The sequence below is a fragment of the Podarcis pityusensis genome (genome assembly GCF_964106645.2).
Source record: "Podarcis pityusensis genome assembly, chromosome: 9".
In the NCBI taxonomy this organism is placed as follows: Eukaryota; Metazoa; Chordata; class Lepidosauria; order Squamata; family Lacertidae; genus Podarcis; species Podarcis pityusensis.
The window spans coordinates 54,696,690-54,712,203 of record NC_138034.1 but is presented as its reverse complement, the minus strand read 5'-3'; the positions used below and the strand labels follow the sequence as shown (position 1 = coordinate 54,712,203).

The 15,514-nt window shown below is 40.9% G+C and overlaps 1 protein-coding gene across 1 annotated transcript in view; it reads right to left on the bottom strand.

Annotated features, from left to right (window-relative positions):
• Nucleotides 1–237: 237 nt before the first annotated feature.
• Nucleotides 238–15,514, bottom strand: part of TBCK (TBC1 domain containing kinase) — an 86,832-nt gene continuing 71,555 nt past the window's right edge. The window contains exons 24-26 of the mRNA XM_081020285.1: nt 14,286–14,461; nt 10,169–10,328; nt 238–1,260 (exon numbers count right to left, since the gene is read on the bottom strand). Coding sequence (XP_080876411.1) covers nt 1,150–1,260; nt 10,169–10,328; nt 14,286–14,461 — 447 coding nt within the window. The 3' untranslated portion in view covers nt 238–1,149. The remainder of the gene's footprint in view (nt 1,261–10,168; nt 10,329–14,285; nt 14,462–15,514) is intronic.

The window sequence follows — 15,514 nt, the reverse complement described above, 5'->3', positions numbered from 1 at the left end:
GTGTGTGTGTGTGTGTGTATATATATATATATATATATATATATATAAACTTGCCCTTTATCTAATGTCTTCATTTGAAAGTAAAATGTGCTGTCTAGAAGCATAAAAAAAATCACTGTGGTCTGAAACCCAGATTAGGCAACCTCTTTTATGCACTTGAGATGTTATTGTTAATCTTCACATTTCAAGGGCTCCTCTCTAAAAAAAGGAAAAAATTGTTATCATGCCAGGCTCTGATTACGGTAAAAACAAACTCAGGACTTTATTTTAGTCTATTGATGCAGACACTGTAAGCAATAGGTCTTATAATGCTGAAAAACATAAAGGTGAAGACTGCCAGGGTGTTCTCCACCTTAAGCTCTCCACACACGACTGTTTTCCTTCTGACGCTGTCTGTAAGTTGTTGAAGTAGAGATATTTCTTCGGAGTTTTAGAATTTGCAAAAAGCAAATTTAAATTACATTACAAATTAAAACATAAAGCCTGAGGATGTTATCTGTGAGGTCTGTGCACAAGCCTATACTTTTTACGCAGACGTCATTTGTAAAGTTCATTTATATCAAAGTTAATATTCAGACATTTGAAATTTTTCAAAGAAAGAAAGGTTAAACATGGCTTAAATGAAGTATTTGATAGAACAAAATGTTTTTTAAATGTTGCCAAGAGTGGAGGCATGCTATTTTATTGATACCAATATCTTTTAAAAAAGAAAGAGCACTAGAAATAGAAAAACAAGAGAAATAAGACAACAGAACTCTTTGAAAGGGAAATGTGCAAGAGCCCAACATTTATCGGATCTGCATGAGTTGATTGCATCCCATTAATTTAAAGTGTTCGCTCTCTGAAACATTTACTTTAAAACAATTCACTTATTTTTGCATGAATATTTTGAGAGAATGTCTGCGGATTTTTAAAATAGCACAGTTGATGTTCATTGCCACGATGATCTTAGATGACTTGGGGTGACATTAAACATTCCAAAGCTCCACTTTTTCATCCAGAAAAAAGGTGAAAGGGAAGAATACTACAGTATTTCCTGCAAAATCACGATGGAAAGCCATAAAAAATATGTGTCGCTATTGCAACGCAGATGCCGTAATGCCCATAAAGAATCTTCTCATATTGTTGATAAAAATGCAAGCTTCTCACTCATATTTGTGGAGAAGGAACAGTCAGCAGACCAGTTGGCTTGATTTTGTTGATGCCTCCATCCAAAATGCAAACCCTTGGATATTTGACTTTCACCAGGTGAGCTGCAAACTGAAGCAGAAAGACCCAATGTCAGGAAGATGCCTATCATTTCTGAATGTGCACATACACATTAGCACAAAGGAGCAAGGTGGCTTGCTGGGATACCTGCATCATCCTATCAATCAAACCACAGTATTGCTTTACAAAATTATTTCAAGGTATTTTGATGGTTTGCCTGTTCTCTATATAAACAAACAAACAAACAAACAAACAAACAAACAAACAGACCGTACTGTGCTGATAAAAGATTAAAAGTTGTTGCTTTCTTAAGGCAAGGGGTAACAGATCAGTGGCGAAACATGTGCTGAAAGACCCATGTTCCATCCTGGGCAAAAAAGAAAAGGAAGGCAGGAAGACAGATCAGATAACAGGTGATAGGAATCTGAGGCAAGGGGGAAGAGACAACACCAGGCTAGATATGTGCACCAAAAATGAAGAAGACTCTTGCCCAAATGACAATAGATGCCCAATAAAAAGGCACTGTAATATAAATCAGGCAATGGCAGTGGAGGCTAGACCATCAGGGAAAATGGGGCACTGTCCCAGCAACCTCCGTCTGCCTTCCGTCAGCTTCCGTCAGCCCCCACCTGCCTTCTTACAACTAGTCCAGGTTGTGGCTGCCGCCTTCCTCCTTTGTCTCAGTTCTGCAGTCAGGACAATGGGGAGGAAACTAGAATTTGTTGGCTATGCCTGTGATTAGTTCTGGGATCTGCCAACTGTTGGGCTCCCTGCCTTCCACCCTACCAGCCACTGTGGAGTAACAGATTAACAACAGAGAAACAACTACAGGACATTCAGAAGACACCAGAAGGCAACTCTCTACAGCGAAGTTTTTAGTGTTTGATGTTTTATTGTGATTTTATATTGCTGGAAGCTGCCCAGAGTTGCTGGGGAATATAAATGATAAAATAATAATGATAATAATTGCTATACAAAGAGTAGGCGAAACAGTAAAAGAGGGGTTCACTGGGTTTAAAGAGGAACAACCACCATCCTTGTGTTTATGCTGCATAATCAAACTGCTTTAAGTAGAGGCTGGATGGCCACTTGTCATGGATGCTATAGCCGAGATTCCTGCATTGCAGGGGGTTGGACTAGATAGCCCCTGGTGTCCCTTCCACCTCTACAGTTCTGAGATTCTAAGCATACTTTCTCTCTCCACACACACCCTCCATATTGCTGCCTGTCGTGTGCCTTCAGGACATGGCCTAAGAAACAAATGGTGAACCTGCTGCATCCTGAACTCCAGCTTCCATGAGTCCTAGCCAGAATGGCCAATGGGCAGGAACAATGGGAGCTATTGTCCAGAAGCAACTGCAGCATCACAGGTTTCCAGTCCCTGTGTTAAAACCTCTCCCATTGGCTGCAGATGATCTTTTTGTATGCCACAGCTTCTCATGTTGGGCTTGAACCAGCTGCAGAGTTTGGTGAACAATCAAAGTACACCGTACACCTATGCAAACAGAGACACAGCTGATCACACAGATGTAGAGTACTGAGTGTAGCTGCTGCTAAACAAACCACTTTAGCAAAGAGCAAGGCCAAACAACCTTGGCGTCTGTGTCTCCATTCAGGTTGCTGCCAGATCGACAGAAGGGCGCTGTCTGTGGTCAGGAGAAGGGGAAAACTCAACAAAACATTGGCTTTATTGTTACCCAGGGGATGACACGGCAACAATGTGGGTAGACCAGAAAATACAGCTCTTTGCTTCCTTTGCCAAGAACCCGAGTTGTGTTGCTTTGGCTACAAACAACCTTTATGGATTTTCCATTGGTGCACTTCAGCTCTCGGCTTTCTGTAGCCTGTGATTGCATGGCATGTCTTCTTAAATCTCTTCTCTGTCTTGCATTCATTCAGCCCACTCCGAATGAAAACCAATTGCCCTTACTGGAAAAACCCTCCATAGTCTCACCCTTGCAATTTCTTCACTCTTAAGTCCCAATGCACTCCTGCATGCAACCTTTCCCAGTTCCACCCTACGTCCGGTCATCTGACAGTTGACTATGCCCCTTATTCTTTTCTGCCTCCTATGCCTTTCAGAACACCTACAGGATATCGGCTCTCATTTGGTCTCAAAGCTAACATTTTCCTTGAAATGCCAAATCCATTCATCCACCTTATATTATCCCAAGGCCCAATTATAAGTAAGTCAAAGCAACTGAAATTAAAAAACCCATAATCTTCCCCTATTCTTTCTGGGTTGAATTTTAGACTGTAAACTCCTTGAGGCAGCACCCTATCATGTTCAACTCTTGTAATGCACATTGACGGTGGCATAGCTATTAAGGGGAATGTAAGTTATTGTGCAGAAAAACCAGCCATTGTGCACATTCACCAGGCCTCACGGAGAAGGTGCATATTAACCTTCCATGAAGAAGGAATTGTGCACATTTCCTTATCAACATATAGTAGAAGGTCTCCACTACGATTCCTGACCCTACCCTGCTATTAAGCTTTTTTATTTATGCATTAACCCGTACACAAACAAAAAACTGGGCTGATGAAGTCAGTCTTTTCTACCTCATTGTCAATGGCTTGGAAGGACCCCTAGGTCACCCTACACTACAGTATTCCCATGCATACCTGGGAGATGCATTTGAGCACCAAAGGGAACCTGCTCCCAAGTGGTTGCAGCTGCATATGAAGGGGCCATGAATACAGAACTACAACCCTTGAGATCTATTCATAATTTCAAGTGAAAAGCCAACAGAACTCCAGTTATGTATTTTACGGCTGTGCCTTTGGCTTCCGTTTATTCAAAAGGCAACTGTGTGTCCTGAAGATTTGCTTCTCGCTCAGAGCTGATAAATCTTGCGCTGTCCTATTCGTCCGTAATGCCCAAGTAATCATGATGTAGTAAAACAAGGATTTCACTGAAACTTTGACAAATGACCTTTTAAACCTCCCAACGGGACAAAGGGCTATTACTACCCTCATGCTGGGAGACCCTTAGCAACCAGGCTGGAGAGGATCTGTGACAACTGCTGAAATATCAGCTGTAAGAGAGAGAGAGATCAGCAGAGTACTGCAGAAGAAATGTAGTGCCTTTTGCTAGCTGGGTGGTCCAAAGGATGAGGAATACTGCAGAGAAAAGAAATGGCGAAGAGCTTGAGTGGAAAGGGACAGATGTAAAATGTGACATGGAACTAGGTGGTCTTGTAAATAGAATTTGGGAAGATATTTATTGATGGGATGAAGGACAGCGTGTGCTTGCATGCATCATTTTCACCAGAGAGAGACATCCATGGATGCAATTTGAAAAGGCGACAAATCACAATAAATAACAATGAAAGCAGCCCCGCTCTGCACCCAATTCAAAAACAGTCGTATTGGATTATGTCTAGGTTCTATCTAGGTTACTATCCAACAGCACCAAATAATTGGCTGAGGCCATGTTTCATACTCAGGTCTCACTTGCACCAAGAAAAACCTGCATTTGTCAGAGGCGATGCCACACATGCCAGTTGCTAGAAAGACACGACATCTTCTTCACCTGTGCTTTCTGCAAAGTAAAACACTGCTAGAGGAACATTGGCGGTTATTGCTAATTTCCTTTATACAGTTCCATTGGTGTGCATGGCAGTTTACATAATGCCAACCCGGCTAAGGAACGTGCAATTATTTCACTTACATGTACTTGGAACGTAGCTCTGGAAAACTAACTGCAGGACCAGGTGTAGCCAATGTGGTGTCCTCTTCATTTTGTTGGTCTCCAAATGCCACCACTAGCAGCCAGCAAAGCTGATGGGAGTTCAGAGTTCAAGAATATCCAATTACCCCTGCTATAATTATGGGTATAACTAGGGGATTAGTGCTAAATACTTCCCCCTCTACTAATGATGCTAAATGATGATCACCCCTGTTGTCTAGCACTTTAACTTTTGGCAACAAACATGGATGTAGCTGCAGAGGTTAAAATCACAGAATCACAGAATTGTAGAGTTGGAAGTGACCCCTGAGAGTTGTGCAACCCCTTGCAATGCAATGAGTTTACCTCCCTCTTGAGCCGCAGATATGGAGAGATGGGTAGTGTCTACCCCACATTTTGCCGCTGGTAAAGACAAGAGTCAGCAGGTTGATCTCCTCCCTAGCCCCTTCCCTCTGTTTCTTAAAGTGCTGCAAGCTTCCAGAGGCAGGTTGGGAGACATCCAGGGTCTCAAATGGTGTCAGGTGCGGCAACATCCCCTTGGCAACGTAGCAGCTATTCAAGCCTTCTTGGTCTCCATCCAGTTCCTTGGTCCTTGTGCTAATGATAATGGCTGGCTGACCCCCCTCCCCAAACTGTCCTGCCCACTTGTTACCAGGAAGGCAGGGGCTGCCTTGACTGCTTTTCCCACCTCTTCTCTCATTGCTTGGGGAGGAATACCCAGGGCAGCCTGGATACCATCAAAGTCCCTTTAAGGCTAACCACTGATCGCTACTCATTTTTAAACTTTTTCTCCTGAATACATTTATCTGCTTTAGAATGTATAGCTCCAACTTCTTGTTATACTCATGCATCAGAAGCTAAAATCTTGTGTTTACAGTTCTACTGTCAACTATCACGTTCCTCAATAGAAGGTAGGGTCAAATTATGTTTATGTCCAGACTGCTGAGAGCAGTAAAACTTAACATCTTTCATGTATGTTGGTACGTTAGACACTTCATGCACTCAAAGTGTATACAATGGAGATTCCATTAAGGGAGGGGAAAACTGTTGAGCAGTAACTGGACTAAGGCCAAATCCTGGCACTTCATTTCTCTTACAGACAAGTGTAAGGGGGAAAAATGGAAGATTTGTGAAGGCGGGTTGGCTAAAAAATGCAGTAGAAGCAAACAATGGTACTTTTCTACATCATGCATTGGATCTTGCGGTTTCTTGGGAGCATATTGTTAAATGATTTAATTCAATGATAATGTTTAAGTAACTATGGTCCAATATGTTCTTATACAAGAAATCCAGAATGAGGTAAAGCAATCCTTCAATGCTTTATCAGCACACAACCCCATTTTAGGAATTCACAATATTTGACTGAGATCATGATTACCAGACACTTATAAAATGTAGGCCGCTTTAATTCAATTAGCTAACTTTAAACATTTAAAAATATATAATACCATAATACCCTAAAACCACCAAGACATCTAAAAATATAGAGCTGAGGTCAACTAATATTTACTCAGAGTAGACCCAGCAAAAATTAATGGCCATGTCTGATTTGGACCCACTGATTTCAGTGGGTCTACTTTGAGTAAAAATTATTTGACCACAGCCCACTATAGCAGCAGAATTAAAAACAATGGGTGGCATTCAACAAAATTTACTAAGTAGATCTATTCACATGAATGGACCTAGTTTAGTCGTGTTCATGTGTCTGCTCTCGAGCATGACTAATGTTGGATACAATCTAGTATCAACAGACTCAAACAGCTCAAACGCACAAAGCAGTAGTAACATCACAAGTTAAAAACAACAGCAGTTAAACACCAATTACTAAATTATCTGGTAAAATCACTTTGGACCAGAAAGTCATTCAGAAGTCATCAGTGTTCAGAAGTCATCAGTGTGGGGACCATGTATACGTGGGTAGAAAATCTGATATGCATGGGGCCACCTAAACATATTAAGCTACTGGCTGTTCTGCATTGATTCCACACACCATGGTGCACACTCTTAGATCCCTATTAGTTTTGTAGGTGACTACTTATTTAACAAAGTCAAACAGTAAAGATCCTCTGGTGATCAATGACACTGGAAACATGTTTCTTAGATGTGGTTTGCAGCTGTACCAACCCTGAAATATGATGGTAATGAGGGAGATAAGTAGTGAAAAACAGAGTATGGTAAAAATGCACTTTTCACTCAAGATCAAGGAAAAATTCCTTGCATGCTCAACTGGTGAGGAATGTACACTTTCCACTCCATAATTTCAAGTATAAACTGACAGGTATAAGGGTCTAACGCACAAGGAGTTTAAAGTTCCCATTCATCTGCACAGATGGAAAAATATGATAAGAGATAAGGCTACCACAGGCCAGCATACGCCAAAAGAGAACATTTCTAGCTTAACTACTTTAAATTTGACCACACTTACCGCAGATCAAACTGTTTACTTAAAAATGTACAAGTATTTATTAAACAGTTCTTCCAACTTTTCAAAGTGGAAAGATCTCGCCACCACCAAAGACTGCTTAGTTAGTAATTTGCTGTAACAATTTATGTTGTGTTTGCATAAAATCAACACAGTCAGCTCGGGTGGAAGGAAGCAGTTCACAGGGTCTTCTTACCTAAGCTGCAAAATAATCCTAACTTTATTTATACAGCCTGTCCCGCCTTCCCACCACCTTGAACTTTACAAGGGACAATATACTTGGTGAAGCATCCATTGATACAACTGCAAGAATACTACAGGTGTTTCTAAAAAGGAAGCAGAATCAACAAATGTGCTAAAGGAATCAAACAGCAAAACATTCAAAGCCATTTGGAAAACAACAAGGTTTCTATGTACTTCTCGTTCAACACCGTTCTTGGTTCTGAGGGCAAAGGGGAGCAAAATGGAATGCCTCTGGGTCCAAACTAGACATCATATGGCAGATGTGTAACCTTTTCCTGATGCCTGTTTTAAAATGACACAAAGCTACAGTCTTATTCAGGCATCCTACTTCTGTGCTGAATCAATGTATGAAGGGGGAAAGCAAGGATGCAAATGCTGGCTCTGTCTCCTGTTGCCCTCCATGGGTTTGAGGTGTAGCGTGTGTGTGGGGGGGACGGACTGCTCTACCTATGTTGGCTCCCCGCATGATGCAACAGGGTTTTAAATCTTCCGAGGTAGCCTACAAAAGCAGACCAGGCTCTCCACCAAAGATGTTATTCCTCCAACCTGTGGAGGGCAACAGTGATGGGAGGTGGAGTTAAGTTTGCTCATCGTTGCTCCCTCATTTCACCCCACTTTGTGTGATTTAACGCAAAAATACGATGCCTTAAAATTGTTTGTGGCTGTCTGCAGTTGGGAGTGCAGGAAGGAGAGGGAGTTTAACCCTTTCCAGCTGCACTGCTGTGCACCCTCAAGTTCCAGGCATGAGAAACAATGTGGAGAAAAGCATGAAACCACGGTTCATTGGGAAAAGCTTCAAGAGTCCCTGTTGTTCCTCCACTCTTGGCTCAGCCTCCCAGAGACGCCTTTCATGGGGAGGGGCTCCCCCAAACCTGTTGGAAAACTATTTCATGCATCCACTGTGCATAGATTCAGTAATTAGTAAGCACCGAAAATATTCTACAATGATCATTGTGATGTGAACCAAGATACTTTCTTTTGCTGTCAGCCAAAGGAACAGTTCCCACGTGGAAGGGTCACCAGGCACATTTGGAAACACGTCAGTTTCATAAGGGAAAGATACATTTGCCAAGAATGTGTCTGTTTCCTTGTGCTTTATAATAAGCCAACAAAACCTCGTGCAAAATCATGACTCCGACTCTGACTTTTTGTTTGGAGTTGGTTGCCCATCTCTCCCTAATGGCGAATATTTCTCTGTGCTAGCAAGAATTGTGATATTTTGGTATTTGGAGTGAGGTATTTAAAAATTGTTCCAGAAAATGAGATAGTAACATTCTGGTAACTTTTCAGGCCAAAAACAAATGGCTGTGATGATCAAAAGTTCATGTGCCATAACCACAGACAGCTATAAAAACACTGTAGGGTAAAAAGTTCATTTAGCTTCATAATCACCCCCTCCTGGCCTGAGCTCCCAAAGTTGTGTCCAAGAAAATGCTGTTCCCAGAGTAACAGAGACAAGAATGGCTAATTATTATTGTCAACAGATTAATAATGTTAAGCTTGAGCTTCTTTTTCACATTAAGAGGATTACTTCTGCACTGCAAAAGGACAACCCTGTCATTTCAGATCACAGAGAGTCGGCTTGCACGTCTAAGTGTATTAATAGAAATATGACAATTCTTCAGAATTAGTGCTCTTAGTAGATGCAATTAACTCACTATGCATTCAGTAATGTGATCAGTTTCAGAAAAGGTGTTGTTTACCATACTGGCCATTGCAATATTCTCCCCCACCCCCAAAGAAAAAGGAAGAAAGCAAGAAAGCAGAGATATTTCTGTTCACTCTTCTTGGGCAAGTTGTTTTTCTGGTTTCCTTGTTTGTTGACCAGGCAAAGAGGCCACACTCACATTCTGTGAGCTACTTCAGTGATGCTGGAAACCATGTGAATTCCATTGCCCAAGTAAACAGGGTCCTTCAAATAGGGAGTTTGTGCCACACAAGAAAGAGATGGGGGAAACCTGCTCACAGACAAAATCTAGCTATCTGAAGACTGTCAATAAGCAAGTGCTTTGAGACATTCATAAAATCAGACCTGCTCTGATTTTAAGCGAATGTGTGCAGTTACCCTTAACACACAAATCAAGTAAAAACTGACATAATTGTAACACCAGTGTTGAAACACCCCAGGAACTAAATTAAACCCTTACCACCACCTCAAGACTCCGTCTGTTGTTGTTGTGAGTTACTGCTGCCAATCCATTATGCATTAACATATTCAAAACACTGCAATACCCCCCTCCAATTGAAAATTTTCAGGGCAGTTTACAACAGCTCATAAAACACAATGATTAAAAGCTACAATGAAACCAGTAGAACATTTAATAGCCAAAACCACAGAAGAAATACAAAAGCAACCATAGCAAAACCACACACAAATATATAAGTGAATAAATTTCAGCGACACTCTTCCATGTCTATCATGGAACTGGTTTCGTACATGAGATACAGATTAATATCCCAGTAATCTAAAAAGTTGTATGTCTAGACCGAGTCTTTATTTCTGTAGAATTCTGTCCAGAAAATTACACACTACCGTACCACTAACTAACTGTTATTGTTAAACCTTCTCATCCTTAACATTCATGCCATCATAGAAAACTTACCAGTGCTGCATTCTTTGCCACGTGTCCTACAACCACGACAACTCTCCCTTTAAAGCTCTGAAGAGTGGAAGTAGCAGGGCACTGGACGAGGTCTCCTTCAGCAGTGAATGCCGATCCAAATGGGATATTGATGCTGCCAGATATATGCCCTCGATTAAAGCTGTGCAAGAAGTAGGTCCATTAAGGAAATCAAGGAGGAAGAGAGGAAAACCAAGCTCTGAATATCATCGTCCTTTATTCAATTTAGTACCCGACCTTCACCGTAAGGTCTCTGGGGTGGTTATAGCAACTTAAAATTTATATTAAAAACCACAGGAATAAGGTGGGTCCTGAAAACACTTGTTTCAGGTGTGAAAGACCAGGATACAGAGGTGTCTTCAACATACAACCATAAACTGCATCATGGAAGCGCCAGACACACCTCTTTGGGGAAGGAATTCCACAACTTGGGAGTCTGTCACAGAGAATGCCCTTTCCTGGGCCACCACTCCCTAGACAGTCACACAGATAGAGACTTTTGCTGCACCTCTGAATGGGTGCCTAAGTGCAAAAGGAGAGTGCTCTGCAAATGTTTACTGTTCACATGGGATGAGAGTTTAAAAAGCCCTGAGCAAGTAATAGAAAGTGCCCTTATACTGAGTCAGGCCATTAGTCCATCGAGCTTAGAATTGTCCATAGTCCATACCAATTTGCAACAGTTCTCCAGGGCTTTTGACTGACAGGGATCTTTCCCAGCCCTAGGTAGACATGCTAGGGATTGACATGCTAGGGATTGAGCACCATGTACTCACAAAGCCCATACACACCTAGATATGTTGCATTTGCAAGAACAAAAGTTGTTACCTGATGGGGAAGTAACAAACATTGAAGTTTGGGTGCTAAAAAGATGAGATTGTCCACAATCAATGTCATAGTAAGATAAAGAGATCCTTGGGATCTGGGACCATGATGGGGCCAGATGTGAAGCCTCTAGGACAGGCATAGGCAAACTCGGCCCTCCAGATGTTTTGGGACTACAACTCCCATCATCCCTAACTAACAGGACCAGTGGTCAGGGATGATGGGAATTATAGTCCCAAAACATCTGGAGGGCCGAGTTTGCCTATGCCTGCTCTAGGAGGTAGAATGTGGTCCTGGGCCACAAGTTGCTTACCCCCATGTTAAGATATTTTTAAAGTTATTGGTTACCTTTTCATTCACTGTAAGTGCAAAAAAGTTAGCTTCTGCATTCATGCAAGTGATATGCATTCAACACGCATTTTACAGAAAACATTTTCAAGTATGATTTGTGGTGGTCAAATAGTCATGGTTTTTCAACTCGCGCTCACGTTATGTCTTCAAGAGTACCGGGTGCCAAAGAAAGCTACTTTTTATTCTTGGATCTAGAATGAATTGCCTTGGAAAGGCTTAGAATTAATCTAAGATTAAGAGATTCCTTTAAAAATAATTCATTTGAACAGTTCCATCTGGATGACTGTAAAATTTATACTGCGGGAAGTATGAAGTTTGTAAGATCACTAATAAACTAAACCATCCCACTTAGTTAGCACAGTTCATTAATTTTCTAACTCAAAGGAATAAGTATTTCTTGCATTCCAAAATTTACAGACCCATAAATCTATGGAGTCAATGTATATATTTCAATATGACATGGTAATTGTAAGACATGACAAGGAGAAAAATGCCTTTAACCTTAAGAAGGTCAAATACAGTTACTTTTTTGATTAAAGTAGTTGCATTAGTCACTATGCACACTTCAAAATGTCTTTTGAATTCTTTCTAATCTTAGCTGGTTATCTTAACCACTCCATTGCTGAGATGATTACAAAAGCTAGAAATTTATGCAAAGGAGGTTATAGGACCATAAAGAAATTTTGCTGGGAACTTCATGAAATGAATGGACCACCACTCATGTTTTTGTAACGTGCTTAATGAAATGAATTGTAGACAATTTCTATAGAAATAAAAATATCACCTAGATGTTACCTTAACCCCCCCCCCCCAAAAAAAACCCTCAAGCATAGCCCAGATAACATCCTTTTACCAGGAAGCTTCACCTTATAAAACTGGAAAAAAGAAAAGCCTCTCAAACTTACAACAGCCACCAGATTGTATTTCAGTAACTCCTTAGCTCCCAAGTGCAGTGTTACATGGAAAACGTCGCTAAAAGAAATAGGACACCTGTTGCTAGACCCTGGAGTGTTTCCCATTAAATTATGTAAAGAAAAATGCACTAAGCTGCCATCTGCCTTCTCTTTTCCTGAAGTGCTTGGAGGGGTATGGCAAAGTCCTGGGAAACAGCTAGCAGGAATTACATGGGTATGCAGAGGGGTGTAACAACTAGGACAGCTACAGGCTGGCAACACAACTCAGCAACACTGACTGGCCATCAGGAAAATGCTCTATGCTCTCATAGCATTCAAACAGTCGTTTCCAGTTATGGCTTGGATGTGAACTATAGTTAGGTTTAACAAGTTTCTCCATTTCGATGACACAACAAACTGTGTTTGATATGGAGCAGAAAGGAGTAGGACTGCCCTTTATGTTTCAGTAACGTGTAATTAAACATGCAGTGCAGTTATCCACTCTAGACCTGTAGCTCATCCTATCTGAACAAATCTAAACATGCAATGTTTAGCCTCTTCTGGAAAATGTTGCTTCCTGTTTATTTCTTGGACTAAAACTCAACTTTATTAATAAACATTTAATCACACCATCTGGAGGGCCTTAGTTTTAAAAAAGTTTATTTGCCTTGCCTTGAATTGAATAGGTGCATTAAATTACAATTAATAGTTACTACTAGCAAACCTGCTCACATTTCTGGTTTTTTCCTCAACATGCCAGCGAAAAGGGAAGGCAAAATTAAACAGCTTTGCTATGAATGCATTCGGCTTAAATATTAAACTCTTTCAGGAGAAAAACCTCAGAAGACTAAACAAGAAAGAGCTTTTGACACTGAAGCCTATGATTGACTGGAAATTTCTAGTGGTGTATGAAATTAATAAACATACAGAAGAAATAAATATACTTTCATGCTTCTTTGACCACTGAAGGTTGGGTTTTGGCATATTTTCAAGCTATAACTGTTCCATTTTGCTTATATAAAGTTGTGATGTAGAACAGTCTCTACCAAGCTGAGCTGAAAGGATAACTTCCAGGATATAATCAAGGGTAACTTATTTCTGTCTGATATGACTCATCCAGGGACTATTGGGAAGGCTATGCCAGTTCCCTGGCTTCTGCAAGATTTCAAGTGCTATCACCAATGCTATCTAATATTTATATGTCTTATAGCACTAATATTCATAGTGATCATCTGTAACTTCGGGTTGAGTTTCTTTAAATATTTATATATAATAAATCGAATTGAGACAAGCTGGAGGTGATGTTGGTAGACAGCTGCTGCAGTTTAGAAGTGCTTAGCTTGGCTATGATTAATGTTTTTTGGGGGACACTTTCTGATCAAGTAAAACACATGGAGGCCTCACTGATGCAGCACTAGCTCTTGAGAAGCAGGTCAGAGTTGCTGCTAGGAGTGCATTTTTCCATCTTTACCTAATAAGGTTGCTTTCCCCCCCATTTCTGGACAAGTCAGATCATGCAATGCTGATCTGTAATTTCCAGACTTGGTTACTGCACTCTCCCTGAATGGGACTCTCTTTGAATATATCCTGGAAACTTCCAGTGGGGCAGAATGCTGCTGCACACCTCCTGACAGATGCTGAGTGCATCTCCTGAGTGCACTTTCTACATCCTCAATAAGATGCGGAAGTAATTCTCCTTGAAGTCCATTATGCTTCTCTCTATCATGTACATTACCAACCTAGTCCTCATCGAGATGGACAACCTGAACCTAGGCTTTACAACTTCAGACTGCAGGCAGGAGACTCAAGTGAGCAAATGCTCCACCAAGTAAAATAATATGAAAACATAGGGTTTACAGATTTACAGGGTTTACAACATTAGATGTCAGGGAGAAAGAAGCCAGGCCAAAAATCTTCTCCCTAACTCGCCAGACCAGTTAAAACTCCCTGCTGCAGCAATGTAGCGCTTTCGGTTGAAATTGGCAAAGCATATAGTAACGATCAATCTATGGCTTTTCCATTTAGAAGGATACTCCTCGCTGTTACGGATGTCAACGATAAGCAGCTTGGGCTTGCTAGATTTTGTTTTCTTTGTTGGAGTCTTGAAATGACCAGGTCCTGTCAGTTCACACAAGTCGATCAAATCTTCAGCCGAGATCCTCGGTGACACTTCTGATTTCAGATCATTCAACTTGATAGAATCCCTGGACTTTTAAATGGAGACAAGAAACAAGAAAATAAAGATGAAACAATGCCCTTTAGCAACACAATGCCTTTATCCAGCATTGTGCGCAATCTCCCATTTCCATTAAGAGTAAACATTGTTTCTCTGACAAACTCCAAGCTATTTTATGCTCTAACTCCCATGGGGCCACACATAATACAAGCTCTCCCCCAACGCACACATTTCATTCATCGCGGTGACAAGCATTTTTTGTATCTCTGAGATATTACTCAATGCAGCATCCACATATCATCCACCAGTTTTCAATGAACAACTGGATGGGTGCCTGGGATGTTTTGTGTAATCAAAGCACATATCCTTTCTACTTGAAATATGGCAACTTGATGCAAATCACACAGGGAAACTGCCATCCAGAGCCTCATTTACAGCTTCCTCCTTGACTCAGTAGAAAGGTTAGCCTCCTCTCTTCTGCTACTGAAGGAAAGAAATCTCAGCTGCAAAGCTTCACAGCAGACAGCAATCTTACGTACCCATATCTTACACAAGCTAAGAAAATGAGCATATACGTGTGGCAACCAAGGAGATAGGAACAAAGCAAATAGCACCACAAGACAATTGCAGCATATATATGCGGCTACCCTCTTCAGTTTGATTGATACTGCATCCTTTGGGTACAACAATTAAACATAACATAGGGGGGAATAAGGGAAGACAGACAGCATCTATTTTAGAGCTTTACTTCCTTTATAATGATGACACCATCTATGTCTAATATATCTGCCCAATGGACTAACCCTAGAGGATTATTTCTCTACTAGACATGAAATTTAATACTCACTGTAGGGCTATTTTCATTCTTTTTTTAAGATGAAGAATACTATTTTCGTGATAAAATATACAGATTCTTTACTGAACCATGACATAAAACAGTAACACTCCACAAACAGCACTATGCTGAGCTACATTTGCTGCCAAAAAGTCTGCATCCACTAGCCACATCTTTTTATACCTAAAATTACTCATATACTTACGAAGAAATAAAACTCTGCTAGGGCTAAGCTTGCCAAAAGCATTACT